At 44.7% G+C, this 20550-nt stretch overlaps 1 protein-coding gene across 5 annotated transcripts in view; it reads right to left on the reverse strand.

The window, feature by feature from the left end:
• Positions 1-5689: 5689 nt before the first annotated feature.
• The window catches only part of ETV1 (ETS variant transcription factor 1), an 87493-nt gene continuing 72632 nt past the window's right edge, over positions 5690-20550 (reverse strand). For all 5 annotated transcript variants that reach the window (XM_072650803.1, XM_072650801.1, XM_072650802.1 and 2 more), the window contains 3 exons: positions 19552-19721; positions 9969-10070; positions 5690-8493 (listed from right to left, as the gene is read on the reverse strand). In XM_072650803.1, the coding sequence (XP_072506904.1) occupies positions 8272-8493; positions 9969-10070; positions 19552-19721 (494 nt within the window). In that variant the 3' untranslated portion in view covers positions 5690-8271. The remainder of the gene's footprint in view (positions 8494-9968; positions 10071-19551; positions 19722-20550) is intronic.

A 20550-nucleotide genomic window follows, 5' to 3' on the forward strand; every position in this document is an offset into this window, starting at 1 on the left:
AGCCTGTTAAGGACAGAGTTCCTTCCTGTTTCCTTCCTTTCTGCTCTGTGTTCTGCTTTCCTTCTCTCTCTCTCTCTCTCTCTCTCTCTCTCTCTCTCTCTCTCTCTCTCTCTCTCTCTCTCTCTCTCTCCCTCTCTCTCCCTCTCTCTCTCTCTCCCTCCCCCCCCCCTCTCTCTCTCTCTCTCTCTTTCTCTCTCTCTCTCTCCTCTATGTGACTATGGAGACAAATTACTTCCCTCTCTCAGCCTCAGTTACCTCATCTGCAGAACAGGAATAGCAACAGCACCATCTTTAATCACTATGGAGATGCCAGCTCTTATTATCATGGCAGCTGGGTAGTGCAATGCATAGCGCATGTACAGTTCCAAAGAGTCAAAAGTCTCAAATCCTCAGACTTTTCCTAGTGTGTGACTCTGAAAACATCACTAATTCTGTTTCAATTTCCTTATCTATAAAATGGGAGCGACAACATAATGATATGACCTAAAATGGACACGATGATATCACTTCTCTCCCAACATTGTCAGGATCCAGTGACGTTTTGTAAAATGCTAAATAAATGCAGGCTATTATTAGCTCGGACCACAAGTCACTGAGCCATTTCCCAAGTGATGCTACTGGGCTGTTGGCAGCTCTCTGCTACTATGGAAATTGCTCTGGTTCTTCTGGTGTGTCTGAGATCTCTCTTTCTGCCATTTATCGCTACGGGCTCTATGCCAAGCCTGTCTTCATTAGATGGTGGAGATCATTTCAAAAGGTTTGGACCACTCCAAAGTTCCCCCAAGTTTTTTACTTTGCTTATCTTTCCAAAGTCACTGTAGCTCCCCCAACATTAACTCTTCTGTGTTTTGCCATCTTTGCCAAATGTTTGGCGTGAAGTTAAACCTGAATTGATTTGAATTGCATTTATCTTCCTAGAGATAATTTGAAACAATTTTCCATAATGCTGTTAATAAGTCTGTAATTCTTTAAGAAACAGATTTTTTTCCCATCTTATAAACTTACCTATTATGGAATAAGTCTTCTTATATATTTATGTTAACTCCTTGTGCATGTTTGATCTATTTATCAAAGGGATTTCTGACACAGCAATTTCAAGTTTTCTCCAAATATCATGTTCTTTTTTTAATTTAGGAAGTTTTTTAGTTTTTTAATCTAAAAATGTGACAAACTTGATGGTCTAATTTTAAATTTATATAATTACAAAACTTAACATTTGCCTGTCTCTGAATTTTTTTGGTTCTAATCTTACTGTTATCTCAGACTTCAGAGTTTATAATAAAGCAGAAAACAAAAATTTGATACATCCTGAATTCCTCACCTCCCACCCCCACTCCAATCTTCTAGGTGGCAGATGGGTGGGAGGGAGCTGTCTTAGGTCTCATTTTATGTAAAATGTCCCCTCTCTGCTTCTTTCTCAATCAGAGGGTCAGTTCTGTCTTTTGATCCTCAAAACCAAAGAGCCCAAATAATTTGTTTTATCAGTCTTGTGATTTTTTAAATAACTATTTGAGTTGGCAGAGGAGTCTTATAAAATCTGCACATTTGGAAAAATAAGCAGTTATTTTAAAAATGAACACCACTGTTAAACTGGAGATTTACTTGGATTGATTTTTTTCCACTCCAAACTATATTTGTTTGTTGTAACCAAGGACCATGCAGAAGAAATAGCCAAGATCAGAGTCAGGAGGTCAGAATTTAAATGATGACTCTGACCCTTAGTTCCAGCACAGCCCGTGGTAAGTTAGTAAATCTTTTGGCCTTCATTTCCTCATCCGTCAAATGAGGGGCACTAGGTAGTGCCACAGTGTCTAGAGCACTGGGCCTGGAGGCAGGAAGATCTGAGGTCAAATTTGGCCTCGGGCACTTACTAGCTGTGTGCCCCTGGGCTGGTCTCTTCACCTCTTTGCTTCGGTTTCTTCATGCGTAAAGTGAGCCTGAGAAGGAACCAGCATCTCTGCCAAGAAAACACTAAATGGGGTCGTGAAGAGTCAGACACGACTGAAAAGGCCTAAACAACAACAAAATGAAGTTATGGAACCAGATTCCTTCAGACTGCAAAGCCCACATGGCCTCAGATCCCCATCACAATTCTACTTAGGAATGAATGTGTGCTCAGCACCTTGGACAGCCTCTTGAGCTTGGAAAGAAAGAGGTTCCCTTGTTTGAGAGACATGAAAGCAGAGGTTCACCAGCCAGAGATGGGATCAGAGCACAAGGGCTTCGGCCACATGTTTACTCTTCTTTCATTCTGCTACTGGAGTCAGAGAAGAACCAAAACCTCTCTAAAGGAAACGCTATCCTAATTCTGGTGGAATGGAAGCTCTTGGCAGGCAGGTGCTACCGCTTGCCGGGGGTGGGGGAGAGGGTGGCATTTAGAAGCTCTAAATACAGCCACTGTCAGTAATAACTGAGCTCAAGGGCAGGATGGAAAGGCAGTTTCCATCCAATTCTGAAAGAAATTCTTCAACAACAAGCCCACCATAGACGCTGCTGGAGAAGTAGGGATAAAAGAAGAAAAGAAGGGAAACAGCCCCTGTCCTCACGGATCCTGCAATGTACTAGCGAACTGCACAATGCAAACAGATAAATACCTAAAATAAGTACAAAGGAGGGGGACACTGACAACTGGGAGACTCAGGAAAAGCTTCTGGGACACCTCATACAAGGACAATGAATACTAGTCTGGAATGTAAAAATAATAATTAATAATAATAATAATGAACATCACATGGCAATTAAAGGTCAGCAAAGTGTTTTCATATTAACTCATTTGTTCCTCACAACAACCAAAAATGGTAGGTCCATTTCACAGATGAGGAAACTGAGAATAAGGATAAGTGACTTGCCCAAGGTCACCAAGTGAAAAAGTGTCTGAGGCAGGATTTGAATTCTATTCCTCCCTACTCCAATTGCCACATGGTGTCCACTTGCCACCGGGCCACCTAACTGCTCCTACAGAGAATAAACGGGACATTGTATGTAAGTTACCTGGAGGCAGAGCTTGGAAGGACCAAGGGGCTTGGGATGCCAGCCACAGAACTTTGGTCCTGCCCTCAAGTCAGCAAGGAGCTTCTTGAGCAGGGCAGGGATGTGATCAGGCATGGACTAGAGCAATATTAATCTGTCAGCTATGCAAGGAAGAGATTGGAAAGATGAGAAGCTGGCCACGAGGAAATCGATGTGGGGAGGAAAAGGTTCAAACTTTCTCCTTGTTCTAATTTTACACTCACCCACTGCAATCATTAAACCCAGCTATCATTTCTGAAGGCTTGCTTCTAAAACAAACTGCTGCCCCTGACTTTCAAAGCTTTTCTTATAGCCCAGGCAGGAGCTGAAGAGGGGCTGAATGAAGGCCCTTATGGTGCAAGTAGAGAATGAGGCACATTGACACACGATGTGAATGTGGAATTAACAAGACCTACCAACAGGTAGGGGAGTAAGGGAGAGGGGACTGGGAGCCTGCTCCGAGGGGGCTGCCATTCAAAGATCCACTGGATTGAACCCCAATATGACATATCAGGTCTCCCTATGATCAAACAAAATGGTTAGCACCAGTAAATGGAACCTGGGATGGGAAGGGAACCCATCCTTTAATGACCCTGACATCAAATGAGGATGGTTAAGGTAGCGGTTAGAAGGACAAATTTACTGAGCCAAGAGATCGTGAAGATCTGCTTCCCAACTCACTGCTGCTCCAGTTTGGTTGGGATGTAGTCAGAGATAATAATAAAATAAAATAATAGCATTTTAAGGTTTACAGAGTTTTTTACGTATTATTCTCATTTGTTCTTCACAATAACCACACTTTCTGCTAGTTTCAATTTCCTCATTTTATTTTTTTCCCATTTGGAGTATTATGAATATTTTATCAGAATAATTATTTTTATATTATGCCAATTTGTGAAAAAAAAATCTTAAGCATCATTTTATTACATCTTGGAGTGACTAATTTTCCAAAAAAAAAAAAAAAAAAGGAAGAAACCTCATAAACTTTTTGAATGGACAAATTTGGAATTGAATTGCGCAGTTTTTTTAATGACCTTCTATGTCTCTGTCCATGGATTTGTTTGTTCCATACATAGTAGAGACTGTGTGAATGTCACTATCAGAATGATCCATATGAAGTGGCCACCAACCATGTTCCCTATTAAAAGACCTCCTTCACAGAATATAATTTTATTTGCATTTTTGTGGTTGCTTTAATTCTTCTGCACCAAATTAGATAAAGATGAGTCAGTACAACTTTGATCAAAATAAAGTGCATCAGAATATTCAGTTCTTCCACCTTGCCTTGATTCCTTGATCGTGCTGAGGAGCCAAGACTCAGAAATATTTTTCTACCCACTAATAAGATGGCACTATGTAAAGGGAACCAACCAAACATTTCCCGCCAGTGCCCAATTCAATATATGAGATATATGGTCTAATAGCCTTGTTGGAATTCCTGTTGTCTTTGCTTTACACTGGTGTCTCATATATTCCTCTTATCAATAATACTAAGTTTTATGCCATGATTATTCATACCAATCTGAAAATAGTTTTGCTATGTATTATTCCATAAAAGTTGTTTTCATGGCTTAAGCTTCCCAGGGATGAGATGTCTGAATTCCTATTATCACCTTTAGCATTTCCCTGCTAAAAGCTTGGGAAAATACCCTAGCACGGAAAGGCAAATTCAAATCAATTCAACCACTATTTATTAAATTCTGCTTTGTGCAAGACACTGGGCTCCAACGGTTCATTTCAAGATGTCTTTAACCACTGGCTGGACAAAGTACCTCATTTTACTAGAAGAAAACAAACCAACAGCCAGAAAATAAGGTCCTTTCTGTCTCACTGTAGCAAACTAAAGATGAAAGTACTCAAGTTTTAGAATTGTCTTTTTAGTTAACATTTTACTAGGCAGATCTTACCCAACAACTAATTGTATAAATCCCCCATTTCATGCAATACTCCAAGCCAATCCAATAGGCTTTCATAGTAAGTTTACACTTTAAGAAAGGAGCCAAGCAACCATCAAAGTGCCTGGGCTGATGAGCTGGGAAGAGCCTGGAGCATTTCCCTGCTGTCACCTAGTACTTAGTAAGGCAAGGGATGTAACCAAATGCTTCAATAGAGTGTAGGGACAGCAGGAGGGGAAAAGGAAGCATTGCCCAGCACCTTTGTAGGAAGGGCAGCAAGTGATATTGTAAGAGGCAGTGTATGGAAGGAAGAATCAAAATGCAACATTTGGCAGACTGGGCATGCCTTGCTTGTAGTCCTGGGGTCTCCTGGAAGAAGAAAACCCCAAACTGGTCATCTATGGAATGGGATCCAGCATACACTTGTTTACTCACTGGCCACTGACTTCACACACATCACTAATCTGCCTGGCTGTTAGTCTTCTCATATGTAAATTAAGAGAATAATTTCCATGCCTCAAATTCTAGGGTTCTCTTTTGGTTTCAGGGCCATTTGTAGGTCTTTAAGAAAAAGAATGTCTTTTTTATGCAATGGCACTAATTCTGTTCTCCTAATTCTTTGAGAGTTAGCCTTATTTCATGTTCCCCAACTGGCCATGTATAGAGGGGCAACAACCACCCACTGAAGAAATATGGAGGCTTCCTTTCTCTAGGATGGCGCACTACCCATCATCACTTTCCATTTGTTAGGACTCAGTCAGTAAGAAATTCAAAACACCACAACCTTGCAGAAATCAGCTGCCAGGTTTATTATTCTACCCGAAAACCAAACCAAACCAAAGTGGAATAAAAACAAAACTTTAAATAAATCTTTAGGTACATTTTTCAAGAGTTGAAAGTTCAATGAAATATATATCTCTCTATATATTTTTCCTTCTTTTGCTGGGAAATGATTTAACATTGGACTGGTTTCTCGTTTCATTCAGTGAGTCACTACCATATACAGCATAACATATATTTTTATCCTTAAATATTAATTATATAATGGATGCAGATACTTTGTTTGATCCCCTTATGCTCCAGATTAGAGATGCTCTCTACACTGACATAAAGAACCCAAACTAGCCGAGAATTCTCTAGGCAGATTTCTTTGGATGGACTTTTCAACAAAACCCTTCCAAGTGTAATTCCTCTGTGGACCCAAATTTCCATCCCAACAAAATTTATTCTGAGTTTTCTTTCTTTATTTTATTTTAAGTGAAGTTAATGGCCATAAGAGCTCAGGGTAGGAGGGACAAAAAAAATATACATATATATATATATATAACTAATTTTCAACATATCCCCATTAGCCCAGTATTCCAATTCACGTGCACATAAGAACACATGCCTATAATATGTAACTTATAGGATTGAATGTCCATTGTACAGAGTAGGGGTCTCATTTACTGTATCTGGGGTCCTCCATCACTGCTTTACCTGGAGAGCTAAATGACCACCCAGAGTGTAGATGTGTGGGAGAGAATTCATGTCCCTTTGCTCTTCAGGGAGACTCCTTGGCATCACTCTGGTGGTGCAATCAGGAACATTCTTCTAAGAGTTGGTTACCAAGTACCAACTGGCTTCCTTAGAAGTACCCTGCTTTCCAATCTGCCCAACTCCCCCAAATCTCATGTTCTTTCTTTGAACTGAGAAAGGGAACTTGGAAAAAGTGACCATAAATAGTAAAATGCAACATTTCTGATATCTCTTTTTTTCAACCCAAGTGGAATAAAACATCCAGCTTTCATGATTCTCCCAAAAGGAAAAAAAAAACAAAAAAAGGAAAAAGGAAAAAGAAAATGAACACCCTAAAAATTTTAAATCTTCTTCCAAACCCATTTGCATTGAGCATCCAAGACAAGTTGATGGATAACATCAGTGCCAGCACCACCACGTCATACAGCGACTTCATCATATTCTTGGACAATCTGTCAATGAGTCCCCATTCCACCAAAAGTTACCAAAGTCCCCATAGAGCGTCCCTCGGCAAGCTGAAGCTCAGGATTCATTTGTTGATGCACAGAAAGCTGCCGAGAGTCCAGCTAGGGCGTAAGCTATTTTCTAAGCAATAAATGTTTCAAGTCATCTATTTTGTCCTGAAATGCTACCTGTAGTTAACGGCATTGCTTATCAATGGTCGTTGTCAATTCAGCCTCAAAGAGAACATGACAGAGAAGGCAGCAGCAGAAGCGTTAGCATTATCTAGTGTTTATATATGTCATCAATGTAACACAGCAGAAAAAAGGCTTAAATGCATATTCATGGGTACCGTGTCTAAAAATTACTAAAGTACCTAGTTAGTGTATTGGATAGTCTTTTCTCGAGGAGTGCACACCGCGTCTATAACAGCGGAAGTAGGTATGTGACTGAGTACAGTTAATTCCTATTGGCTAAATAACTTTTCTCCTACTGTAGGAAAAAGCCAATAAACAAACCTTCTCTCCCCCACCCCACCAACATCCCAGACTTGACAGTGTTTGGCGCATCAAGGAGGCCCACGTTCTTTTTTCACTGTGGTGGGCTACCTGACACCTAACAGATCCGAGGTGCCATGTCCAAACACATGCATTTTGTTATTCATTCGTCTGTAGCTCTGTTGGGGAGCCAGAGTCAGGCATGGGCTGTGGTGGATATAATCAACTTCAGAGAAAATTTCCCACTTCATAGATTTTCTGGGAGCCAGGTCCAAAAACAAAGCCAAAAAAAGAGAGGATGTTCATGGCATTATTTAGATACATCTTGAAAAAGAGGAGGCACAAAGGCAGCCACACCCAATGACCAATGCCAGCCATGTACATGGGGAGTTTCCCCTGACACCTGTAGATACTTTGACATGACAAGACAAATGCTCAAGGCATGTTCCTCTGCCAAGATTCTTCCAGTGGTTATTTATACAATGAGAATTAACTGTACCATGGATACCCAGAGAAAATGTACATTATCTTATGTTGATATGAAACAAAACAGACATGATATAGCTTCATTGTACTTCAAATCTGTATGACCCCTTCCCAAGCCTATGTAAAAAGTAATCCCCACCCTCCCACCCCCACCTTCTTCCTGTTACACCAAATCAATGCTTAGATTCCTCCCCTCCCCCCCTCTAGTAAAGTGCTCTGTCCATGGCAGACCATAGGATGATGCAACAGGAAAAACCCCTGTGTGTGTGAGTGTGCGTGCGTGTGTGTGTGTGTGTGTGTGTGTGTGTGTGTGACTATTCTTTTAAAAAAACAAAATGAAGTGTTTTCCTCTTTTCTTCTCCATGTCTGGTGAAAGAGGAAAAGGTCTGGGAGGGGCCCATCTCCCAGCCACGCTGTCCCAGTAGCTAGTACACGTAGCCTTCATTGTAGGGGTGGGGGTCACAGCAGCCGCCTTCTTGCATGTAAGCCATACTCTCATCAAAGTGGGACAGAGGCACCGTGTCCTCTTCATTGATGTGACGCTCCATGTCTGTCTTCAGCAGTGGGCGCTGGTTATCAGGGAAGGCCATAGAGAAGAGCGCCTCAGGATCACAAACAAATTTGTAGACATATCTCTCTCCAGCCACCTGAAGATAACATCAAAGAGAAATGCCCAACAACCCAGAGAAGAAGAGTTAGTTCACCAAAACAGAGAACCTGGCCCACCTCAGATTCAGACTGCCCTGGGTTCCACAGTTTCAAATGTCAGAGGTGAGATCTGAATACAGATTGACCTGATCACAGGCCCAGGGTTCTAGCTTCCATACCCTGTAACCTTGCAAGTTTACACCAAGGGAAAGAGAGATCCTGGTAAGGGAATGAGCAGGTAGGTCATTTCTCATGGACAGCTGTTGCCACGGATTGCTGCATGCCTAGAAGGAGAGTCTGAGATCTTGGGAAAGTGAAATGTGATGGAGAATACCAGCCACGCTAGCCATGGGGATATAAGCACTAAAGGGTTTCCCATCAATAGGAGTATTGTTTCCTCTAGCAATGGTGAATGTATTTTTTAAAAAAATGCATGTCTGAAAACCTAAATGACAAACATCCTGGGAGCTGTGTGTAGAAATTGTGTGTGTGTGTGTGTACATGTGCGTGTACGTGTCCATGTGTGTAATACAAGCACTGATGTTATACTGCACTGACATCAGGGCCTGTTTTTGTTTTTTCCTCCTTTCCCCTTTTGCTCTCCAGGGCTTAGCATAATGCCTAATAGAGGAGACCTTTAGGCCTTTAATAAATGCCTGTTGTCTTGACTTTTATGAGTACGTATTGTGTGTACCCACTCCATCTCCTCCAAACCCACACACCCCCATTTCTATAATAGTGACTTGTATTGACCCATGATTGCCTGGTGTGGACTAGCTCAGTGAACTAAGTGGTTGCTGGTTGATTGGGACTTGTTCAAGATGATGCAGCCACTCTAGGTCAGGGGAAGGTCTTCTTGACTGCAGGTCTTGGACTCTAGCACCAAGCCAAGATGACCCTCAGCCTACCACAACCCAGTTTAAAAAGTAACATCCAAAATCTTTTTTAATAGCAATCCAGTGCCTTCATTAGTATTGACAACACTAATCTATATGAAATATTTCCTGAAAGTAGCCATTCCTGTAGTGCCCTTCAGGTACGAGGACCTGTCTGAGGATGGGAGCCCCGAGCTCAGAAAAACAAGAGGCAAGAACCCAAGGTGCACAGGAGGGCTTTTCAAGGAATCTCTATCAATGCCAACAAGAGAAGAAGACACAGTGATGGCCCAGCAATCTCCACTCACCTTTCTCTTCCACAGCTGCTTCCTAGAGTGCCTCAGAGGCCCATGGTGATGGGGGCAGGCCCATCAGAACTCACTGAAAACTCATTAACACAATCGACAGAGGAGGCAGCCTGGGCTGCAGCAGACCTGAGACTATAAATAGACAGGCTTCTCATTTTTAAACCTAATAGCATCTGTTAAAATTTGCAAAAGCCTCACTTCGGCAAGGGTGCAACATGGGCGTTTCAGGCCTGACTCGCATATTAAGGGGCCATCTTTCGGGGGCTCTTGTGGATGCACGGCATCGCTCACCTTCTGCATGATGCCCTTCTCATAGTAATAGCGGAGAGAGCGGCTCAGCTTGTCGTAGTTCATGGCTGGTCTGTTTTTCTGAATGCCCCAGCGCCGGGCCACCTGCCATAGAAAGAGAACCCTGATACGCACGGATCTCACAAGTCGCCTCCAAAGAGCTTTGCTTGTGCTCAGAGGCCACTTTGCGAAGCACTTTGTGGAATAATAAAAACTGACAAGCACGCGGTTATTTTCTACCATTAATTGGCTTTCCCACCATTGTCACTTTATTATATTCTGATGTGCAGCAGCTTTTATCATGTAGTTATTAGCTTTACAGTTTGCAAAGATTCTGCATAGAAAACAATAACATACACTAGGAAGTTTGCAAAGTGCTTCACCCGCAGGGTCATAGCAGAGCCTTGGCAGAGCCCCTGATGACAGGACCAAAGAGGAGCGGATGTGTCACAGGCAGGATCTGAACCCCTCTCCTCTTGCCTTTAAGGTCTCAGTTGATCCTTTTAACAACATTGCTAAGTAAATGTTCCTGTGCTCTTTTGGAGGAGGGGGAAGTTCTGCTCAGAGACTTAAGTCAGCTTCCCCAAGGTCACACAACTAACAAGGTAGAAAACCCCTAGGAATTCGCTAATGGGACTCCCAGGACCGGGGGGCTTGGGCAGTCACTCCCCCTTTCCCCCCCACCCATCAGCCACCACCCTATTCTGCCAGCGAGGAAAGACTCCAGAACAAAGGGCTGTGTGACCTGGATTTTCTGGGGTCTGATGTGTTCTTTAAACCAGGCATGCAGCCACCTCTCTGGTACTTTTCAATAGAGCCCTTTGTCAAGATGCTTTGGGCACAAAATTTAATGGAAATAAGAGAAGCTTTTACAAAGGGAACAAACAGTCTGATTCAGGAGAAGTATACATGCTCTCCCCTTGCTCCTTGGAGAGATATTTGCTTTTCCTCCAGTTCAATGGCACAAAGCATTTATTAAGGCCCTGTGCTGGTCCTAGGAATACAAGATAACCATGAAACAACAAGGCCTGACCTCTAGGAGCTTCTGTTTTGCCAGAAGGGGGTGCAGCATGTACTTAAAGACAAAATACACACCAGAGAAATGCACTGTAAGGCAAGAAAGAGCACAGATTAATTACTGATGAGATTAGGACAGTCCTGAGACAGAAGGTGGCACCTGAATGGGAACCTGGGAAAGCGACAAGCTAGAGGTGGAGGGAGGACATCAGAGAGGGGAGGACCCCATGTGCATTAGTACAGAGCCAGGAGATGGAGGAGAGAGCACATGGAGGAGGGACAAGCCTTGGGAAAGTGGGGGGCTGGGAGATCCCAGGAGGATTTCCTTCTTTTGTTAATGTCACAGGCCTGATCTTTGCCATGCTCTCGAAGGATGTCTGTCACCTACTCTGTCTTCAAAGTCCTCATCCATACAAATTGTCTCGTTCTTTGACCTAAAAGTTCCTGAAAGGCAGGACCTCGGAGCACTGGACCTGGAGTCAGGGAAATCTTAGTTCGAATTCTGCTCAGATACTTACTAGCTGTGTGATCCTGGGCATATCACTTAACCTGTTTGCCTCAGTTTCCTCACCTACCTCCCGGGGGAGACAACATTTGTAAAGTACTTTGAGAACCACAAATTATTACGTAAACGCTTGCTATCATTATTATACAGATACAAGACCGTCAGAAGAGATGTGAGGCGGGAGAGCTCAGCCTTTCCATGTGTCATGGGCCCCTCTGGAAGCCTCATGATGCCTACAAACCCCTCGTCAGAACGATGCTTTTAAATGCATAACACCAAATGCAGGGGATTACAAAGCAACCCAACTGTATTGGCATATCTTTACAACTGTACTTTTAAGGACTTCATGAACCCCAGTTCAGCCACCATGGGCTAAGACTCCCCACTGGAGGTAGCTCCCACATTCTTCCATGCACTTTGCTGAAAACAGTATCTGTTGGTTTGTTTTCCAGGTCAGAGAAAATAATCTGTTTCTCTCCCTGTTACTGCTTGCACACTTTCCAATGATTTTTAAAAACTGTTTTCTTAGATAAGAAACAGTGGGGTTTGGGATGCACAAAACTGTAATTTTCCTCAACAGACATGGCTATGATGTAGCAAGGAGATTCTATTTCCAGGTGGAATGTCCCGGTAGGAAGCCCACCATAATGTCAGGGGGAAAAACATTTTTAAAACAAGGTCTTCTGTTTCGGAAAGACTTACTTTCTCAGCAAGAGAGAATCAGAGATGAGGGTGATCTGCAGCCATTTCCCCCCTAAATAAAATGTTGCCCACCCACCCTCCATCATGGGCCCCCAGTGCATGTTAATACTGTCAGCAGCTAACATGTTGTCATGGGCGAGCTGGGTGTGGAAGCGAAAAAAGGAAATATCAATCTCTCTTTGAAGTGAAATCGCCATTTGGAATAACATACTGTCTTCAATGACTCTTTTAGAAAAGCCAGCCCCCAGACTGGGGCAGCCCCTGAGGGAGACAAGGAAAGCCCATTTCCAAAGAGCAAAGACCCAACCTGGGGGCCGGGGATGCCAGGCAGTGTACGGTCCTGCAGGCCCTACCATCTGGCATCTTCCGCAGATAACTGCCCTGAGATGAAGCAGCTACAGCAGTCCCCATGATCAGACTCAGGGAAATAAGGGAGCATGCATGCGTGTGTGGGCGAGTGTCTGTGAGCGGGTGTGTGTACATGCATGCATTTGTATGTGTGCACACACGTGTATGTGCATACACATGTTTTGGGGGGGTGTACATGCATGTGTGTATATTCTGCATTATGTGCTAAAGTAAAACATTCATTTCAATTTAATGACATGTATTAAGTGACTTCCACACACAGTTCTGGGTTCAACACTGGGGCAACAAGGACATGAAAAGGCCATTTTGACCTCATGGAGCCTGCATTCTGCTGGAGGGCAAGGCAGGCACATGGGCACAGATAGATGTAATATAGGAGGTGGGTGAGTGAGTGGGAGGGGGTGGGCAAGAAGAGATACAGGCTGAGAACTTCCAAGATAGAGGGAGCTCAGGGCACTTTGTCCAACTCTGAGCTGAATGCGAATCCCCTCTGTAGAATGCCCAATAAGTCACCATCTGGCCTGTCCTTAACGTGCCCCTCAAAGAAGGATATCCACTCCCTCTTGGAGCAGGCAGCTCTCATTGTCAGGAAGTTTCTGATTTCATTTTTACATTTTCCAGACATTAAGCCTAAACATGTGTCTGTGAAATGTTTATCCTTCCTTCTGGGGTCAAATGCAGAAAGGATAATACTTCTTTGATGAGATCATTTTATCCTTTCAAAACTCCTTTAAGGTAGGCACGGCAGGTATCACTGCCCCATTTCACAGATGAGAAAGGTGAGGAAGAGGGAGGCCAACATCACAGGGCCAGTAAATGGCAGAGCTGCAATGGACGTGGAGACTGTCTGACAGCGTGGTTTGTGTTCCACAAAGAAGTCAGTCCACTCTAGACACCCACTGCCTTGCTAACTGGACAGAGCTGAAGGTTATCAGCCATATCACACGTCACCAAAAATATGCACCAATCTCTGGTGTGGTAAGGTACCAACATGGACCCATGCCTGCCTCAAGCCAAAGGGTGACAGAATGGATGGGTTGTCTACACTTCTCTGTGACCATATGCCTTGTATTGACAAAGATGACTTGGAGTTCCCCCGAGGTGCTGTGCTCCAATCCTTCCCTCCAGATTGCCAGCATTCCTCAAACAATCCTGAAGCCCACTGTAAACAGGAACTTGGAGAAGTGGAGAGAAGCAGGAGGTCTATGGCATGGCCTTTGACCTCATGCAGCTTTGACCTAAGGTGGACAAAATAGATGCATGGCCAAGGAGTGTACCCCAGGAGCTGGCCAAGTGGTGAAGGCCATGAGAGGGATGTGAGTTGGGCCCAAAGGACAGGCAGGTTTCTAATCAGTGAAGATGGTGCAATGGGGAAACAGAAACCTAAGAGTGAAAAAGGACCAGACAAGCATGGGAGACAAAGGGCCTCATTCTCCTGGAGAAGAACATTGCCTTAGGGGAGCTCTGGCTGGCTGACACGGAAGGAAGAGAAGCAGGCTGTCTCATCTGTGGGGCTGACCACTCTCCTGTGTATTTCTGCAGCTGGAGGACTATCGAGGAAGAGGTGGCAGCATCCAGAAAGAGCAGCTAGGCCTAGCCCTCACTTTACAGATAGGGAAACTGAGGCAGCTGGCAGAATGGATTCTCTTCAGGGATAAGCTTTATCTTAGCAAGCATTTGGCATTAAAAACTAAGAATCACAAAATCTCTGAGCTAGAAAAATGTCCCACAAATCTAGCCCAGACTATACTGCCCTCTGACATCCCTGACCAAGGGTCATCTAGCATGGGCTTGCCCACCTCCAATGAAAGCAAGTCACCCCCTGTCCAGTCCTGGTGGAGTTCAGCAGCAAAGCTAATGGACAAAGTCCGAGGGCCACTGGGACACTCTGGGGCCCAGTGAGCACCTAGTCCTTTTACTCCTGTGGAATGGAAGGTGATTGGACAATAGAGGTTCTGCCATTTCATTAGTAAGGGGCCTGCCCCCCAATATAAACTGCAAATCTCCCCATGACTTGGTATCCCATCTCTAACAGCTGTTGGGGAAGGGTTAAGGCAATGGAAACAAGCAATTATTAATTACCTACTATGTGCTTGCAGTGAGCTAGGTGGCTCTGAATAGAGAAAGCGCTGGACCTGGAATCAGGAAGACCTGAATTCATATCTGGCCTGAAACACTCACTAGTTTGTGACCCTGGGCAAGTCACTTAACTTCTGTTTGCCTTAATCCACTGGAGAAGGAAATGACAATCATCCAGTATCTTTGCTAAGAAAACTCCATATGGGATCACAAAGAGTCAGCCACAACTGAACAATTTAGTATGCCAGGCATCGGCCTAATATGTTACTGGATTCTCACAACAACCCTGGGAGGTCAGTACTATCATTATCCCCATCTTACAATTGAAGAAATTGAGGCAGACAGAGGCTAAATGATCTGCCTGAGACCACATCAGTAGGAAGTGTTTGAGCTGGACTTGAATCCAGGTCTTCCTGGTGTGTATCCAGTTCATACCTCGCTGCCTCTAGCTGCCCGGGTCAGAACCTTCATCACTGCAGCCAAATAGGGCATGAGCCTCTAAACGCAGCCTGCTGGTTTTTGGACAGTAGCCACACAGCCCATTGCTGGTCTAGGCTCCCAGAATCTCAGGGCTGGACGTCAGAGGTCATTTCCCCAAGCCATGTCCTTAGGCAGCCTCTGTTTGGAGACCTGGGACCATCAGCAGCTGGTGCTGCTGCAAATGAGATGCTTAGCCCAGGGCCCAGCACATAGTAGGTGCTTAATAAGTGTTCATTCCCATCTCCCAGGTGGAAGTCATTCTGGCTCTTTGAGATGGCTTCCTCACTTGCAAAATGAGCATGATGCTCTGAGTAAATGATTCTCTATGCTGCAGATGACCCATCTAGAGATGCCAGGGAGGAGCAGACAGGATGGGTCTAGTCAAAACAAGACCTGGATTCAGGTCTAATCTAATTCACTAACTACTGACTTTAACAAGACCCACACTTCGTGAATTTTCTCACAGGTCAAAAGAGGGTGTGGTCTAGATTGGGAAAGGACATCAGGGGCCACCCAAATTCCTCTATTTACACAGGAGGAAAGTGAGGCTCAGAAAAGCCAAAGCATCCTGTACCTGGAGCTGGAAGACTGCTCACTGTGCAGACGAGGACACGGAGGTCCAGGGAAGGGAACCCACTTGTTCAGTATCACATCAGACAGATGTTGTGCCAAGTTCTTTCTACTCTGCTACATTTCCAGTCTCCCGCGTCTGTGGAGATGTTTTGGGATTCTGGTAGCATCCTTGTCCTATGAAGCCCTGACGTGAGCTCTTGGGGTCACGGTCACCTGTCACCAATCCATGCTGACTATTCTCAATTGGAAGACATCATGGCTAACTATCCTAAGGATGGGGTTCCTCTCCACACTAAAGGCTGGTGGACAACGTCCATGAATACAGACAGTCCAACTGGGCCCAGGAGTGCTGGCTGATGCCTTCACAACCATTAACCACCTGGCTTCTCTTGCTGGCCATATACACTGGCATAATGTTGGAGCTGTCTCTCTGTGGAGCAGTTTAAAGAGGACTGGATGTTCACAGAACTCTGAATCTAAACTCTGCCACTGTTTACTGCTCAGTCCTTGGAAAGCCCCTGGACTCCTCAGAGCCTTTTTCTGTCCAATGAAGGAACAGGGCTGGGAGACCTCTAACACCCCTTCAAGTCAAAGTACTCTGGTCCTGGCACCCCAGATTATAGAGGGTGGTCTGCAGGGCCTCAAACACCAAATAGCTGGAGCATGGAAAACTCTCATTTTCCAGGCCTCTGCTGCCTCAGACCCTGCCAGAAGTGCTGGCTCACGTGCCTGGTAGGCAACTTGAGGATCTCCCTCTGAATCCTTGGGTAATCTAAAGGGAAGCCTTCTGAATCAGCCTGAAGAAAGACTCTACTAAGACTGTACAAAGTTCACATGACATCTGCTCGACTCATCAGGGCTGGGCTTTGCTGCCCCTAGAAACCAACGGGTCCTGAAAAGCCAACAACTGCTTCTAGCATGACTCGAAATAGAAATGGTTCTTCTTTATGGGATTTCCAGACTTCCTTACAAAATGTTTTCCTGCGGTTCATCTCAGAGTTCACCCAAATCACACTGGTCCCTCTCTGGTCTCTATTGCTTCCTTCTCAGCATCCAACACCTTTGCTTCTCAAGGAACATGGAACCACCACCACCAAGAACCACAAGGGTCACAGTTCACATCCATGAATTGCTTTGGTGAGATTTGGGCCATATATCTTCACTTGGGAAATGTGAGACCACACCAAATGCTCATGTTCCGTCTGTCAGACCCTAATACAGAAACTGGTGTTCTACATGTGACTTTCCTAGATAACTGGACACCAGAATGTACATTCTAATAATAAATGCACTAATACAGGGAACACAAATGAGACATTAGCATTTATCCTTTTATCATATTTAGTAAGTACAGACACAGCTCTCTCTCTCCACACACATACGCGCACACACACACACACACACACACACACATATCTCTACACCTGAACAGCTACGGGACACAGTGCATAGAGCACAAGACCTGGAGTCAGGAAGGCGGGATTTCAAATCTGAGCTCAGACACTTAATAGTTTTGTGACCACAGGCTGTTCATTTGACTGCTTGCCTCAGTTTCCTCATCTGTAAAAGGAGCTGGAGAAGGAAATGGCAAACTACTTTGCCAATAAAACCCCAAACAGGGTCACAAAGAGTTGGACATGACTAAACTTCTGAACAACACACATTATTTATAACTCTAACTATGCATATGTACAAACACACACGTTTTTATTTGTAAAATCTTTTGATGAATTTTTCCCTCAGACGAATTATGATGTCCTTAAAAAAAGCAGATGAGACATTATGGATTACTTTTCAAAATAATGTGGAGTCAGTGTAATAAAGCAACAACATAATATACATTGGACAAACATCTCCATGCGTGTACACAGAGAGCCATCACACCCACATCCCCTTTAACACCCCTTGCTCAGAGCTTTGGTGCCTCCGTTCTTTCTACTTAGTCAGTTCTCCTTTTCTGAATTCTTTCTCTCCATCATGCCCAATTCTATTGTCCCCGGTCTCTCTGAAATACCTGCCCCTCCCCACAGCTTTGGGTCATCTGCTCAAAACAACACTTAGCACACAGTAAGTGATTAATAATGGCTTACTTAGTGGTCTGTAAGCTTAAAATGAGTCAGTATGTTGCCATGGTAGCCCCAACAGTAACTATATTAGGTAAGGCCCATAGGGCTTCCAGGCACAGAGATACAATAGTCCCACTGCCCTCTGCCCCAGGCAAGCCACAGCTGGAGTCCTGTCCTGGGATCTGGACACCTTGTTTTGAGAAGGACACAGATGAACTGCAGAGCATCAAGTGGTGAAGGGACCAGAGTCCATGACTCAGCAGCACCTGGTTAATGGACCTGGGTGTGTGTGAGAAAAAGGACTTGGGGACCACGAGAGCTGTCTCTGGTGATGGATGGGCTATGCCACACAGGAGCAACTGAACCTGATCTTGGGCAGATGTGGCAGAAAGCAAACAAGCCTGATGGCAAGACACTTTCCCAAGAGCGTTAGTGCTGGCTCAAGGTGGAGGTGGCTGCGAGGAGAGGGGATGGGGTCCTGGCCACGAGGCCTTAGGAGGAGCACTTGTCATTGGACATATCACTGAGGATTCCTTCATGTAAGGCAAGGACTAGATGGCCCCTGAGGTCCATCCTTCCTCCCTCCCTCCCTTCCTGCCAGCTCTCAAAGTTTATGCTTTGCATTCTCACTCCTGCGAGCCAACCTGTAGTTCACTAACCTTTTCTGAACCACACCAAAAATAGATCTGAGGGACTGACAAATCAATGCAGGTCCCAGAATATAGATATGAAAACAAAATTCCCCACTCTCAGATATCTGCCCAGTCCTAAAAGAATCCCTGGAAACACTTATGTGAAGAAAGAGAAATCCAGTCGTCTGCAGTGTAGCAAGTAGCCTTGGTCTTGCCCGTGGCAGAAAGCTTTGGCTTTAGACTTTCCAAGTCTCTGGCTGCCCCAGTGAGGCCTGTGCCCAGTCTTGGCCATATCCTTCTTCACAAAGAAAGAAAAAATGTGAAGCTGGTACCTGTTACTTTAGATGGAATGGTTTATTTCTAGCCTGGTCAGGCAGACTAAGAATTGATTTGTGTGACTTGGCTTCTACGTGATTTGTTAAGCAAAAGGCTTGAGTTAAAAATGGGTGGCCTCACCAAAGGGTGAGCGAGTAGCAGCCTGCCCTCTGCCTCATCTGATTTTCCTACTTTCCCCATGCTAAGGCCTGCCAGGGGGCCGACGTTCAGCCAGTCAGGACACAAACACTCAGAGCCCAGGTGAGGAGCGAGAGAAGTCTGGCATCAACAGAAAGCCAGAAAGGAAGCTTCTGTGGCCCATTCTTGGCTCTGGCATCTGCTGCTTCCTGTTCTGTAGACAAGGGCCAACACCCTGCCAACATCTGCCTCCCAGACCTGGTGGAGGAAGATGGACCACAAGCTTCTACCTCTGTGCTTGTCTCCCCTCCTCTACCCCTTCCCATTTTGAGCCTCTTGCTTTGGGCATAAAGCAACCCAAATCCATTGCGGCTAGAAAGAAAATGGCAGCTGAATATCCTAGGGACCAACTCAGCCTCCCTGGGACTCAACTTTGCTAATTATCCTGTCTTCTATGCTATCTTCTCCAAATGTAAACCTCTGGAGGAGCTGGGCTGTCTTACTCTCTGTATCGCTCACCTAGCACAGTGACCATCCATCATGTTCACGTAAAGAAATCTGTGACATTCATTTGGGTCTTTGCCATCATAGGACTGTTTCCCCACAAGCACTGGGGGAAAAAAACACCCAACAAAAAGCCTTGATCACTGCCTTCAATAAAGCCTATTGATGCCTTCTCCCCTTATTCACTGGAGGTTTCCCAAACTCACCTCTTCAGGCTCAATCAGTTTAAACTCCATGCCACGGCCAGTCCAAGCGATGAAATGGGAGTTTGAGGGGTCATCAAGGAGTGCCACCAAGAACTGCCACAGCTGCAGTGAACCCCGCCGTTGGTAGGTGGGGCCCTCACGGTACATGCCCGGCTCTTGCTTGATATCTCCTGAGATTGAACAAAAACAAGCCTCATTAAGCAAGAATCAGGAAGGAGGAAAATGGCCCTACCATTGCTTGTGGGCATCTGACTAGTGCAGGATTGGCCAGTGGGAATGAATGGGGGCTCCGAGCACTGGAGAAGCATTAGTGGGGATGTTCTGCTCATTACTATCACCGACCAGGCATCAGGACAGATGTCCTGAGCAGGGTGGGCTCTAGGACACTAAGGGAAGAGAGGAACTCCTTTCTAGTATCATACTTCACTGCTCCAGGGATTCATGGTGTCACCAGCGTGGCATCTCTCTACCAGAGCAGATTAATCAGTCAGTCAATTATTCACTAAGCATTTATTAATTGTCTACTAGGTATGTGCCAAACACTAGGTAAAGCACTGGCTTAAAAGATTGCAAACCCTTCTTTGATTGGGTCAACAGTTTGGTAGCTTGTCCAGACTCAGAATTTCACCACCACCCCCAATGTGGTGACAAACAGCTCCAACCTTAGCCAGCCAGGTCTACAGACACAATCCTTTGTGCAGCCAAACGAACGCTGGCAGACCTTTGCCTTGGAGAATCCCTCCCCACCCATCTAACCACCACCACCTCCCCCTACCAGGCTCAATTAGCCACTCAGTAAATCAATAAGCATCCATTAAATGCTTGTGTCTGACGCTGCGCTGGTCATTTATGGTACATTGGACAAAACTCTGAATCTAAACTCTGGGTATGTGTGTATGTGTAAATACACACGTTTATGTGTACGTATGCATAGATAATATATGCATATGTTTGTATGTTTGTTTTTCCAAGTAGCTAGCCCTTAGGTCAAGAAACTCT

This window comes from Notamacropus eugenii, chromosome 3, assembly GCF_028372415.1.
Source record: "Notamacropus eugenii isolate mMacEug1 chromosome 3, mMacEug1.pri_v2, whole genome shotgun sequence".
NCBI classification, from domain to species: Eukaryota; Metazoa; Chordata; class Mammalia; order Diprotodontia; family Macropodidae; genus Notamacropus; species Notamacropus eugenii.